Here is a 14,466-nt window from a genome sequence, read left to right on the forward strand (position 1 = left end):
AAATGTTATTAAAAAAGAAATGTTAACAAAAGTGAAAAGAAAACGTAATACATCTTAATCTAAAAACAAAGATCATCAAAAGATTAAGAAAAAACTAAGAGATTAAATCATTAATTAAGGGGAAATGGCCATTTAAAATTGCTTTTGATTTTGCAATAAATGAAATGAAAAACAACACTTTCATTTCAATTTGATAGGCAAGAGAATTTACAACTCTAAAATGTTAATAAGTTTCATCAATTACTAGAATACACAGACTCATCTGAACAATTAATCCAATAGTCAAGCATGCAAGTCACAAGATATAAAACAACGTACCTAGGCGGAGACTGAAACTGGACTAGTATTTTATTTACAAAAAAAAGATTATATTTATTACACACTACTGCTATCTACACTAGCATTTGTGTTGCCATCAATGGACAAAATAATGTTAAACAATACTTCCACTTTAGTTTACATATTTAACAAAAATACTCAGGATCACAAATGTGCAGAAAATAAAAGTTATTTAAGTCCCATGGATGTTCCACAAAGTTAGTGTTTTGTTCTATTTACAGTTTTTGTTAGATTTTCCGCTTCTGTTGTGCTTGTTGCTACTGTAGGTTGTCGTTTACTGCACCAAGACACTGCTCCACCTCCAATGGTGAAAGCATATCCAGTCATTGATCTATAGTCACCAATGTCATCAACGTAGTTGAATCACAGTATCCTATGATTTCACTACCATGATCTTTAGAATAGTTCAATGTAGTATCAGTGGTACCTTAAAGATACCTGAAAATTCTTTTAATACCTTTCCAGAGTATTTGAGATGGATTGTTTCAAAATTGGCACACAGTATTAACTGTATGTGAAATGTCTGGTCGAGTTGCTTGAGCTGTATAAAGCAGACTACCAACTGCTGCTTGGAAAGAAACATTAGGCTTATGTTCCTATAAATTATCGTCTGTAAGTTGAACTTTTGTCAAGATTTGATTGGGATCAAGTGGTGTTGCGACTGGATGTAACTCATGTATGTTTGTTTTGTTTTTTTGCTCTAATGTATTGGGTTTGATTTAGGTTAATGGACCCTTCTGATCTGTTATGCTCTATTTTAACCCCTAAACAATAACTGGCTTCACCTAAATCTTTCACTAAGTTGCTTCTTCCCTAATTTTTAAGCCTTACTGAGTTGCTAAAAATTAATAAGTCATCTACATAGATAGCTACGATTACATGTTCTTTACTCTCATTTAGTTTAATATAGGCACAACTATCAAGAGAACTTTGCCTAAAACCCATTTCAATTAAGCCTTCTTCTAATGTAAGATATCAAAGCCTGCCACTTTGCTTTAAGCCATCCAGAGCTTTATTAAGTTTGAGAACTTTCCAATTTAAATTTCATTAGTAATATTCACTATTTGGAAATCTGGCATACCATTGTTATCAAAATTTTGATAATGAACTGGAAGTTTAACACTCTTCCTATAGTTGTCAATTTAGGCATGTCATTATCAACAATTATATTATTAGTACTCTCATTATTATTTATAAAATTGCCACTATCTAAGCCATTAATGTCACCCTGACCCCTGCTAACATCATCATCACTTTGGAATATATTTTATGTGTTTTCAAAGTCAACAACACTCCCACTGAATAAAGAGTCATCACTGAACTTGGGTGAGTTATTGCCACTTTTATTATCATGATACAAATCAAGTTCCAAATAATGTACATCTCGTGCTACAACAATATGATAATTAGTAGGGTCAATTGGACAATAGACCTTTTGATCCAACTCTTTCACTCATTTAGCTTTACCCTTGGGAAATGGTTACTTATGCATTTTACCTTTAATACATGGTATACAATTATTAATTTTCCCATTAAAAGAGAAACCTTCAACCATATCTTGCAATCTAACCATCCCTCCTCCTTCTCTTAAGTAACATATTTTCTTATGCAATAACTCATTTAATGAGTGAAAAGTAATTAAAGCCATATCATTATGAATATCTAAAGAATATAATCGATTGTTTACACCTGTTCCACTAGCAACTAAATTATCACCCTTATAAACAAAACATTTTTTTCTCTATAAAAGTAGTAACTATCCAAAAAGTTTTGCTTCGATACTTAATAGATAGCAAGTTAGCAGTTAGCTTTGGAACATGTAGTACATTATTAAAAGTTACTTTTGCTTTCTGCCAGTTTCTATATAAAAGAAAACTAACACACCTTTCTCCTTCAACTTCTATAACAGAGCTAACTGCTTTAATTTGACTAATACTTGCAGTTTTGTAATCTGTTAGCTATTCTTTGTATGGTGTCATATGGAAAGAAGCACAAGAATCCATGTACCAAACATTAGGATTTGGGTTAGAATTTACTACATAGATACCTGCTACAAAAGCTTCTTCATTCATAGGAGTCTTACTAGAAGTAGGCTTTACATTACCCCTTTTGTTAAATTTATCATACCCACCTTTCTGTCATGGAGCTCTTTGACAATCTATACCTTTATTCCCAAACAAATTACATTTGAAGCATTTCCCCCTAAACTTATTCTTGCCTTTAAACTTCTCATTAAGGAAAGCTTGATCTAAATTCCCATCAGAATTTGGTTTATCATCCTCAGCGATTAATCTAATTTTAACGTTATCAACAGTTATCTCTTCCCCACAATTTTTCAAAACCATGATAAGGGGTTCAAATCTATCAGGTAAGTTTGCTGATATGCTGAAATTATTTTATGAAGATAGTCACATATATCTCTACAATCTGTATACTTAGTGTTAACCGATTATTTAATTACAGACACTTTTCTAGTCATTCCTTAATCATCATAAGTTTTTGATAATACTTAACAGGCTTCTTTGCCACTAGATAAGTCCCTCAAATCATTAAAAATTGTTTCACTAACCCCTTCAACTATGTATGACAAGTCTTTGGCATCTAAAGCTGCTTTTTATTTTTTTCCCTCTATAAAAGCCCATAAATCTCTTATGATTGGGTGAATTTTCATGGCAAACTTCCAATCAGCATAATTTGTCCTCCCTGTCAATTTATTATGGCTAAAAGAACCTTCTTCCCCTGGCAAAGTTAAGTTTCTGAATTTTTTTAACATTAAATTAAACTATTAAAAATATAACTATAAAATTTAAACAGATTTTAGTAAAATTTCTATTAAAGCATAGCTACATTAAATTAGTTACAAAGTTAAAAACAACATTCATATGTAGTGAGCTTTTAGTGTAGCATTTAGTGTAGCAAAGAATCATTTTATAGCTTCAGAAGTGTTAAGATAATGCCATTTCTCATACATATCAATGAAGTTTAAAGCTTTTAGAGATTTGAGGGACACAATAAATTAAATGAAAAATAGCGCTTTTGAAAAAAGTCCGATGCCAAAAAAGTTAACAATACATTTGTAACTTGTAGCAACTACTTTGGTTATTATATGCAATTATTGCACAAAATTTCGTAAGCGTAGCTTAAATATTTCTGGATATATGGACATTTTTACAGGAAAACTATTTCTTTGCTTTACTCTTTTTTGCTATAACTTCAGCAAAAAGCGATTAATTAAATTAAAATTTCTGCTTCAAATTTCGAAAAAAAAAATTGAAAACTGTGAAATATATAAGTAGTATTACTTATACCTTGTACTGTTTTAAACTAATTTTTCTCAAATTTTAAAGCAATAATTTTGCAATTAATTTTAGAAAGTTCTAAAAATTTTGTTACATTTTATTGAGTATTTTTAAAGTTATAGCAAAAAAAACATGACACAAAAAAATTTGTTTTCTATAAAAATTTTCAAATTTCCATAAATTATGAAGCTAGGATTATGAAATTTTGTGATACTATTACATATAATGACCAAAAATAATTGTTACAAGTAAAAACTTTATTGCTACATTTTTGGCATAGGATGTTTAAAAATACTATTTTCAGTTTGTCATTTATTATCTGTCCCTCAAACCTCTAAAAGCTTTAAACTTCATTAAGTATGAGAAATCGCATATACTAAATGCTTCTAAATTTATAAAATGATTCCCTAAGTATTTTTTGCGAAAATCAAAAAAAGTGTTAGTATAGAAGTGTTTCCATTATTTTGTTCAACCCCTGTACATATAAATGTTATTAGTACATCATTTTCCAAATAGCAATCGGACATATTAAAAAAAATTAAAAAACAAACAAGCTGGCATTTCTTTTTCATAAGATGACCAAAAGACAAAAAAGATTATAAGTCTGAATGATGAGTAATTAGTGGATGGTCCCTAAATTTGAACTGTTGTATGTTTGCAATTTTTTAAAAATTATAGATTTAATCATTCTTAAATAGAATAAGAAGATGATATAAGCATTCCAAAATGACAAAGTTTTGAAGTCCATTGAAACTATACATTCAAAAAAAAACTCTCATACTTAAAAACTAATTTCACAACTTATTAAAACCAAATAATAATAATCATTAAAAAGATTTACTGCAATCTGAAAATAGAGTGCAAGGTAACTTTATTACTTCAAATTTTGAGATGATAACAGCTTAACTTTTGTTTAGAACTGTGAAAAAGTATGAGAAACAGAGAAGCTTGTAGCTGGGCTTCAATACACACATAAAATAGAAATGACAGATAAGAAAAATAATTTGTAAATTTATGATATTGGAAAAGAATTTCCATTTTTCAACTGACAGTTATATTCTCTATATTTCCATTAAAAAAATGAAATATTACAACTTATAAATAGTTACAAAATTACAACATTATACATGCACATGAAAATTTAATATAAAACTTACCATAATTAACTATAACTTTACTTGCTTCACGGAACAAAAGAACACCATTAGGAGATGATACATCAAATTGTAAACGCTGAGATCGATTTACAACTAATTCAGCAAAAAGTTTTAAAGTTGGTGTGGTAACAGCTGGATCATGATACCACATTTCAATTGCTCTATGTAATATTGGAGTGTATGTTGGGTATCTAAAAATTATTAAGGACTTACAAAGTTGAAGATAATTACTACTGAACTCGTAAAAGGAATTTAAAAAAAAATATCAAAATGATTATACAAATATCAACATTAAATAATTAATAATAAATAATTAAATAATAATAAAATGATTGTAATAAGATTTATCACTCCACATATTTAAAAATAAAACAAGTTATTAGCCAAACACAAAAGATAGTATTTATTACAGCGAAAAATTTAAAAAACGAGTCAAGATAATTCCTGTAAGCTCATATATACTGGGCATATTCATTGGCATATCAAAAAAATCTCTATAATAAAAATAGGTGTTGGATTTCATAATCATCAGTTGGTTTTATCTATATTTAAAAGTATTTAGGCCTTTCTTTAAACACTTTTTAATATTTATTTTCATATTTTTCAAAGGAGGTATTTTTGCAGTTGGACAGGTACGTGCAAGTACAATGTATACTTATTTATTTCATTTTTTTAGAGAACAGGAACGTTTTTGAACTCTGACTCAAGCATTATTCTTTTCAATTTTGCAAATCTTTTGTCAAAAATAAATTCTTCACATCATAGTTGCAAACATTTTTAATTTAAATGAAAATTATATCAGATATTATAAGAATATTATCAGATGTTTATAAGATTATCTTATATTCATTTCGGTCAGCAAGCTCCTCATTGTCTACCTTAATAATACTGAGATATGCTGAATTTTGATGAATTGAAATTGAGTAACTGATTTCACAAAAAGGAAACAAATGCTGTCTTCATTAATGGGTCAATTATCCAATGAAAAGCAAAATAATTTGCAGTAAGTTTTGAAAATTATGAAAACTTTTATGCTTCTAATGGATGGATCTACAAAAGACATTAATTAAATAGTTTGAGTTTTAAAATTGCATATGTACTTATCAATATTTGAATGATGCGATTTTCAGTAATTTATTGTTCGAAGATTAAACTGTTGCGAGACCTTCAGCTTCTAAAGCCCTAAAAAGTTGCAGGAAATTAGGCCATTCACTTATACCTGATAATCCAAAATGTGATACAGCTGTAGTCCTTTGCCTGTTCACGAGACACAGTTGCCTTGATGTCCATCCTTATTGAATAGCTGTAACACCCAAGCTAAATTGTCAACTATGTGATTCTGAAGAAGCAAAGAAAAGGACCATCAACTCTGATGTGGGGTTCTTTAGAAACTTACAGAAGTGTTGAGATATCAAGATGCAAGCAAGCTCTTTTGGCAACAACTGCATTTTTCTGTTCATTTTATTATTCTATTGTTCTTATAATCTTTTGCCTAGCCATCGGAAATTAAAAAGAAATAAAAAAATCTTCCCCATATTCTTTATTTCAATTTCAAATAGTTATATATTTAAGTGGCAATAACAGTTCTTTTTATTAGTAATAACAGAGGATATACAAATCAAATGTTATTTATTGAAAATGTAAGAATATACACTATTTTAAAACAAAAATATGAAAAATTATCAGAATTGATAGATAAACCATCCATTCAACAATAGTTAAAATCAATGAAAAATGTCTATCCTTACCTAATTGTTATTTAAATATTTTTCTGTTTTTTTTTTAGCGAATAATACATATCTAAATAATACATATCTAAATAATACATATCTTCATAATACATACATAGCCTAAAATAATACATATCTTCTGATAATTTGATATTTTTATTTAAATTTTAATTTCATTGCATTTCCAAACAAATTCAAATAACTTTTTAGTGTTTAGGAATTAAAGCATGCAAGGTTTGAAACCATAAAATATACATTTTGTACATTCAATAATTAAAGAATCATCAATAGCTTCGTAGTTTATATTAAAGTTTAATCTGATTACCTTTTTCACTGACATTATATGTGTGTGTGTGTAAACAGTCCAGCAACTTTCTCCCGAAAAGTGAAGAAAAAATTTTTTTAAAAAAGATTTTTATTTTTATTTTTTTCTTTCTAAAATTACTGAATGCAAAATGGATATTAATACAAATTTTTCGAGCTATTTTTAACCTGGTTAATCTTCACATTATTCAAATATGATGTCTTATAAGTATGACTTCTGAATTGGTACACCGAAGAGCTTCATATCATTTATATGAAGGTCAAGATAAACTGGTTCTATCAGAAGAGCTCGAAATTTCCAGAATATGAACTGTTTTTGGTAATTGAAAATGCTTACCAAGAATCAGGACAAGTTTGTAAGCCAGCAACAACACATCTGTGCTAAACACTAACAGGGAGAAGCTGCACAGCACCTTCAGACAACTACTAGTACCAGATTTAAAACTTAAATTGCATATAACAGATTCCACCATGGGGGCTTATATGCTTACTCACACATAGACCTATGGGTTAAGTTTTGTTTACAGAAAACCTCATACTGCTTGTAGAATGTGAACACAAGAGCATCTTCTTATAAGATGAGTGAAACAATGTGCTTCTTAGGGACAAGTTGCACTTCTGTGTACAAACTGACAACACGTAGATAATCATCAGGAAGGAACGTGGTATTCAGAATAATCCTGTATTTATGCATGAAACTGGACAATTTACTGTTAGGAAATTATCAAATTTTTGCATCTAACTGTTAATTGTTAAGAGCAGTCCTTAAAAGTAAATATAAATTAATGAGATTTTGCAGAAATGAACCACATTTGTGTATACACCATAGCAACTCAATTCAAAATAAAGTAAATAGTATTTTGCCATTAAAGCTACAGTTTCATCACACTGAATGATAATAGACTTAATACATTTAATACAATAATTAATTACACACACCCAATAATTAATGAATAAATTAATGATTATGATTGTTTCCCTTTAAACTTTAATAGTTTGTCATTTTCTTAATCATTTAGAGTCCTTCTTTAATATACAGTGGAAAGTTGCGTATCCGGAATCGGTGATACCTCCGGAAGTACGGATAATAGATTTTTCCGGATAATAGAACCCCAAGGTAAACAAAGCTTAAAAAGATCTAATAAACGATCTGAAGAAGCAAAAAATAAATAAACACTATTTTTGGGGCAATAATGTTTTAGTATTAGAATGATATTTAATCAATCAAAAACAAATTATTAGAAAAAAAAATTATTATTGCTTAAAATATAGAGAACAAAAATTTAACAGTTATGAAAATATTAATTGCTCTCTCCGCCATTTTGAACTAGAATGATTCAAGCAAGAAGCAGAAATTCCCATTATTCATTTAGGTGGGTATGTTGAGGAGAGAAATTCATTTCATCCTTATTTGCATAGAGAAAATATGAGTAAAGAGGAGATCAATCAAGTTGAGAGTGGGGAAGAGACAAATTCTTATTTTCTCTCTGATCATTGGCTATCACTGAAAGAATCTGGACGTCACTGAAAGAATCTGGTTAGTGGTTGTTAAAACAACGTTAAGGAGGGGGTCTTGAAATCTTTTTCATGTCAATGCTAAAGAAAGAATGTTCCCCCTCTTTTTCCCCGCCTCCTAATTATTACATGGTCACGAGAATAACGAATGTTTCTCAAGGACGTGTATCCTTTTAGACCTATTCATATTTTCCATTTTGACTCCCCCTCCACGTTAACATTCGCCGTGTTTACCTTTTTCCACAGTATTTCTTCTTTCCCTAACACTCTAATAAAAAGGTTCCCAGAAATGCCTCTTTCACTAGTCAGCTGCATAGGAAAGAAGGGGGAAGGGGACTCAGTTGCGCTCTTTTGAAAACAAATCTCCCTTTTTTCTTGCATTCCTGAGGAGGTGCGTCACTAACAGTCACTCGACGGTCTAGGCAGATCTTCTTATCCCCTTAACTAATCACTAGAAGACCTCACTTAGACCTCAACAAATCACTAGAAGCTGAAAAAGGAAAAAACATGTCAAAATACCTCTTTTTTTTCAAGAGAGAGGAAGATGAAGAGATATTTGATTATTTTGATGGTTAAGAAGTGTCCAGGAAATCGACCCTTCCGGAAAAGGGAAGTCCGGATATGGAACGTTACACTGTATATAATTTATTTAAAAAGGCTGCTTTAAACCAAATTTCATACAAATATACGAATCAGGAAAGGATACATCCATTCAAATAACATCATATAACTTATTTTTGAGTTAAAAGCAAACGCCAGACCTCTCAGATCCCTAGCCAGTCCAATCAGTTGTTTCTAAAGTACATATGAAAAAATAATAAGCAAACAATTAATGAGACCACCTGAAAATGAAGAAAAGTACATACTTTAGTTTCCGTTTCGTTGAATGAGCCACCATTTTCTGCAGCCGTTAAAGCATTTCCAACAGTTTCAAAAGTAGCTAAAAATCCAAAAGAATAAAAAAGTTAAGAAATAAACCAAATGCAAAAATGTGACTTTCAATCAATTTTGTTTAACATTTACATTTGATAAATGATATCTATACTTTTTCTGCAGAAAAAAGTAAAAATTTAAAAGGAGTGAAAGCCAGAGTTTTAAACTTAAAATTTAAAAGACAATTAGACAGCAGTGCATTCTTTTTCTCTCTTAGTGAACACTCTAAATTTGCTTATTACACATTCATTTATTTTTGTTTAACTTGTTATGCCATGTGTTCAATTTATTGTAATGAGTGTATCACGATAACTAAGTTCATCAACATTAAAATTGCATAAGTTAAATTTTCTCCCTTTTGATCCTTATTTCTGCACTCATTTTTAATCTTGCAGAATTTGTATGTGTTAGTGATGATTAGGGATAGGCTATAGTTGCTGAATGTATTAATACTTAACTGTAGCCATGTTTAACTTGACACCATTCCTTTGATAAATTCACAACAAAAATTTAATTAGTCAATTATTCCACTATACATTACTCTAATTGTCACTGAATGTTTAACCTGAAACTTTTTCAACTATTTTAATTAAATTTTTCAATTAAAAATGTATTATATATTAATTTTACTATTTTAGAATTCTTCATCACAGGCACTTACAAATAGTTTACAAAAATAAGGAGACAAATTATCAATAACAATACTTAGTTAATTCTATATTGCAAAAACAGGAATTAAAATTTTTAAATTTAAAAATAAAAATAATTTTTAACCGTAGCGAAATTCTTATTTAGTCAAAGAATATAAAATCTAGGTGTTAATGTGCATTTAAATATTTAATACATAGTAAAAAAAAGAAAACATAAAATGTATTAGTATAAAAGAAGACATAAATGCATGTATAAGCCAAATTTTTGAACTAAAAATAGGCACCTTTTAAGTACTTTTCAAGCACTGAAAAAATATTTTTAATCACCTTAAAAAAATATCATAATCAGGCAGGGTTGGCAAGTTTATGACGATTGACAGTTTTAACTAGGGATGTAACGAATATTAGCCCACTATTCAATATTCGGCTCTTTTGCCGAATATTCGGTTAGCCAAATATTTGGCAACCTATTATTTTGAAATTTATTTTTTGACAGTTTTTTGGGGGGAAACATTAATAGATTTAATAAAGAATAATCTAAAATCGTATTTACATAAATTTCATATATAAAACATACATTTCTTCTGCAATAGATAATTTTACATTATACAAGTATACATGTGTGAAAACCAAATAAATATGTATTTCTTACAAGTTAAAGGCATCATAAACTGCTCAAATTTATCTTCATCTTCACCGAGGTTAATCAACAAGAGCCTTCCTAAAGCAGTATAAAAAACTGTCCTACATCGCATATCACATATTTGCATTCCACATCCCAAGAAAGGAAAATGCTCACTCTAAAAGAAACATAAATTTGTAGATTTTAACAAATATTAATTTTTCTTAAGTTAAATGAATTTAAATACTTACAGTATGATTATTTAACATAAATTGTACTTCCTCCAGCTTTACTAATTTTCGGACACTAGTATAACCAACAGAGAGATCACTAAGTAGCTGTAATGTTCGATTGATTATCTGCTCACTTCTACTCCAAAATTTCAAATTTGTAAGTCTAAAGTAGTATTAAAAAGGAATTAAAAAAATTTTTAAAGTAAGCAATAATTTAACATAAAATTATTTTTCAGACTATGTGTAAGGCTATAAAGTAAAATAAAAAGATTTGGGTCTCCAGAAGATTCCGCCAATGCCACGACGAGTAGTGATGACTGATATTTATCGTTATGAGCATGAGTCAGCCCAGATCCTCTCTTAGTGCAGCCACCAAAAGATTAGCGTCAACATCTACTGTTCGTGGAAGGCTTCACGAACGTGGTTTGTTCCTTAGGCAATCAGCCACTCTCATCACATTATAGACGGTTGATGAATGAAGGGCTGTTCTTTTCAAAGACGGGCTCAGGTTTAGGCCCCAAAGCGTTTGATTTGGAGAAAGCTGGGAACCCAATATTATCCATAAAACATCAGTGAAAGTGATGCATACCAAAGAGGCAGTGACTGTGTGGTATCTCTTTGGGTGAACACCCAGGTCAGCCTGTCTTTCCACGTGGACTCATAAGTGGTCACACATATAGAGATGACATCTTGATGTTTATGTGCGACCTTATACTGGTGCAATAGGTGGTGATTTTGTGCTTGCAATTCTAAATTTTTATCATATGAAAAAATATGTGAATCATTTGGAGGAGTTATACGAGCAGTTTTAAAAATAAAGAATACTGGAAACATTACTTTTGAACTTTCTTGGTTTAACAGGCAATAGGACAGTATGCATTCTATAATACTATTAAGATCAGTTTAACTTGTGACGTAACTACTGCTGTTAACTACCACTGATTTGAACATGTGTACTTCACTGGATGGTTCCCATTGATCAGTTGAGTTGCTATTGTGACTGCAATATTTTCCACCTACTTCCACTGTTGCTACTCAGTCTCAATCACACACAATGTTGGCCGGTCTACACTTAACTGCTAATAGCGACTACAACCGTGAACTTAATACAGCTCTCATGAGTAAAAATAAGGAGTCATGAGCTTCACGAGTTTAAAAGTAAGATGATCTTAAGAAATTGAATGACTAATTAAAAGAAATTGAATGACAAGTAAGAGCATGTTTTCTTAACAAAATATGTAATATTATTATAAAATTCCTTTTCTTACCTTCATTTCTTATAAATTTAATCCTTTCCCTTGTCTAAATTAAAAGCATAATAAAGAACCTGTGTAATAACTAACTCATAAAAACATCACAGCAACTTATGTACTTAAGGTAAAATATTTTATTTTTTATTCTGTAAGAACCATTTAAATATTATGAAAGCATGTTTTTGGCTATTTTGAAACTCCTTCCTTTTCATTAGCAAAAATGATATCACTAAACGCATCCTGTACTAATGTAAGAAAGTCACAACATGGAGTGTAAACACCAAAAGATATGGTTGAGTAATTTCCTAAACGCTTTTGTTACCCATTGACTAGCTATCAATGGGAAAATGTTTGATTTCAAAGCATGAAAATGTATTACACTTGTTTTTGAAATAATTTTCAAGGAATTAAAAAATGGAACAAGATTTTTGTTTGCTATATTGGAATGACAAGCTTAATTTGAACATTCTAATGGGTGTTAAAATAACATGACGTCTATGGAACAGCAAACTGGACTGGATCAATCGTTATAATGGAAGGGTCAGAGCAATGGAAAGTCCAACTAAAGAGTGCAAACTGTATGTATGTATCTATCTATCTATCTATCTATCTATCTATATATATATATATATATATATATATATATATATATATATATATATATATATAGATATATATATATATATATATATGTATATATGTATGTATGTATGTATATATATATATATAGATAGATATATATGTATATATATAGATATATATATGTATGTATGTATATAGATATATATATGTATGTATGTATATATATATATATATATATATATATATATATATATATATATATATATATATATATACATGACGCACATTAACACATATACATAAACATTTGCTATACTTACATTTTTCTCACAAAAACACTTAAAACCATTGATTCATCAGAAACACCTAAAACTTCAGATAAGCGTTTATAAACCTTTGACGTTCGTTGAACTTGATCACCAACATAAATTTTACGAAACTGCTGAAAGAAATAAATTGTGGCTAGTTCTAATTTTTCACAACCCCCTTGTGATATTCTGTTATCAGTAAGATTCATCAGCTGCAAGACTCTGTTAAAAAGAAGAAAAAAACTTTGAGAAACTTCATTAACTAAAATATTAGTCTTAAAAAGAAATATTTCATTCAAACAACTACCGGCAAATGAGCTCTCCATCCATTGCATCATATTCATCAGCTGTGCTAAAAGAAACTCTTCCACCAATAGCTGCTGCAATGATATATACAAGCCATGTCAACTGTCCTAAATAGAAAGTATAATTATTTCACACAACTGAAACTAATGCTATTAATTTTTAAAAATTTATTAGAAAAGACATAAAAAATTTTAGTCATCATACATTCAAATCCAAAGTAAAAGGATAAACATTAATAATCACACTTTAAAAAAAAAACTATAAATGAAAGAACTCTTAAATAAATAAAACCGTGGCTAGCAAGAGTAAGAAAAAGCTGTCGAAACCTCAATAACTTAACTGAACCTTTTTGAGAATCTTATCTAAAATATGCAAATAGAAGAGCGGTTAAAAATTTTATAAAATCAGGCACATAAACACACTTTCTCAAAATTAATATACTTTTTAGACAATTCTGATTTTTGATTCTCAATAATAAGCAAAATCAAAATATAATTATTTTGCAATTCAGAAAAGTAAAGGTCAAACATTTGCATCTATTAATATTAATGATAAATTTTGCAATTTCATGAATCAAAAACTAAAATTAATGTTAGTATTCAATTATTAAGTTTAATGCCTTGGTAACCATAAAGTATTTTTAAGAAATTAATAACTGATATTCTTCATATTTAAAAAAAAAATTTACAAAAAAATAAATAAATAGAAAACATCTAAAAAGAAAAATATTCCTTTTACATACTACTAAAATTTAAATCCTAATTTAGTACAAAAGTTATATTTCTTTATGACATCTTTCTTTCATTCAGTATTTTAATAGACTGACTAAAAATAACTTTATATTTTTACTATTAAGCTTTTCAGAAAACTGTTTCAGCATTTTTATTGTGGCCTTCATCCCACCCTCTGCACTTAGAGCTCTCCCGCAGCACTAAAATTAAAACAAAAAGCAAATTCCTTTAAAACGTGTTAATTTTATTTTAAAAAATAATTAGCAATTGCAATCAATAACCATATTCCCTAATACGACAATTGAGGACAGAGAATATTCCTGGAAGTCAAGTTATATCGTCCTTTGCGATGCAGCTTTACCATAGTGTTATTATCATTTATAAAATATCTCTTCCAATGATATTTTTCTTAAATTTAATATTTAAATATTTCTATTTGAACTAGCATAGATACAAAATGGGTTAATTATTAATGCATTAGTTT

The 14,466-nt window shown here is 29.0% G+C and overlaps 1 protein-coding gene across 5 annotated transcripts in view; it reads right to left on the reverse strand.

Annotated features, from left to right (window-relative positions):
- Ranbp16 (Ran-binding protein 16) overlaps nucleotides 1-14,466 on the reverse strand; it is a 197,760-nt gene that overhangs the window by 97,661 nt on the left and 85,633 nt on the right. For all 5 annotated transcript variants that reach the window (XM_087155667.1, XM_016069988.4, XM_087155669.1 and 2 more), the window contains exons 13-19: nucleotides 13,253-13,358; nucleotides 12,958-13,167; nucleotides 10,821-10,965; nucleotides 10,600-10,747; nucleotides 9,231-9,304; nucleotides 9,071-9,159; nucleotides 4,796-4,986 (exon numbers count right to left, since the gene is read on the reverse strand). In XM_087155667.1, coding sequence (XP_087011793.1) covers nucleotides 4,796-4,986; nucleotides 9,071-9,159; nucleotides 9,231-9,304; nucleotides 10,600-10,747; nucleotides 10,821-10,965; nucleotides 12,958-13,167; nucleotides 13,253-13,358 — 963 coding nt within the window. The remainder of the gene's footprint in view (nucleotides 1-4,795; nucleotides 4,987-9,070; nucleotides 9,160-9,230; nucleotides 9,305-10,599; nucleotides 10,748-10,820; nucleotides 10,966-12,957; nucleotides 13,168-13,252; nucleotides 13,359-14,466) is intronic.

This window comes from Parasteatoda tepidariorum, chromosome 12 (genome assembly GCF_982258835.1).
Source record: "Parasteatoda tepidariorum strain Cologne lab strain chromosome 12, Ptep-v5.0, whole genome shotgun sequence".
Classification (NCBI taxonomy): Eukaryota; Metazoa; Arthropoda; class Arachnida; order Araneae; family Theridiidae; genus Parasteatoda; species Parasteatoda tepidariorum.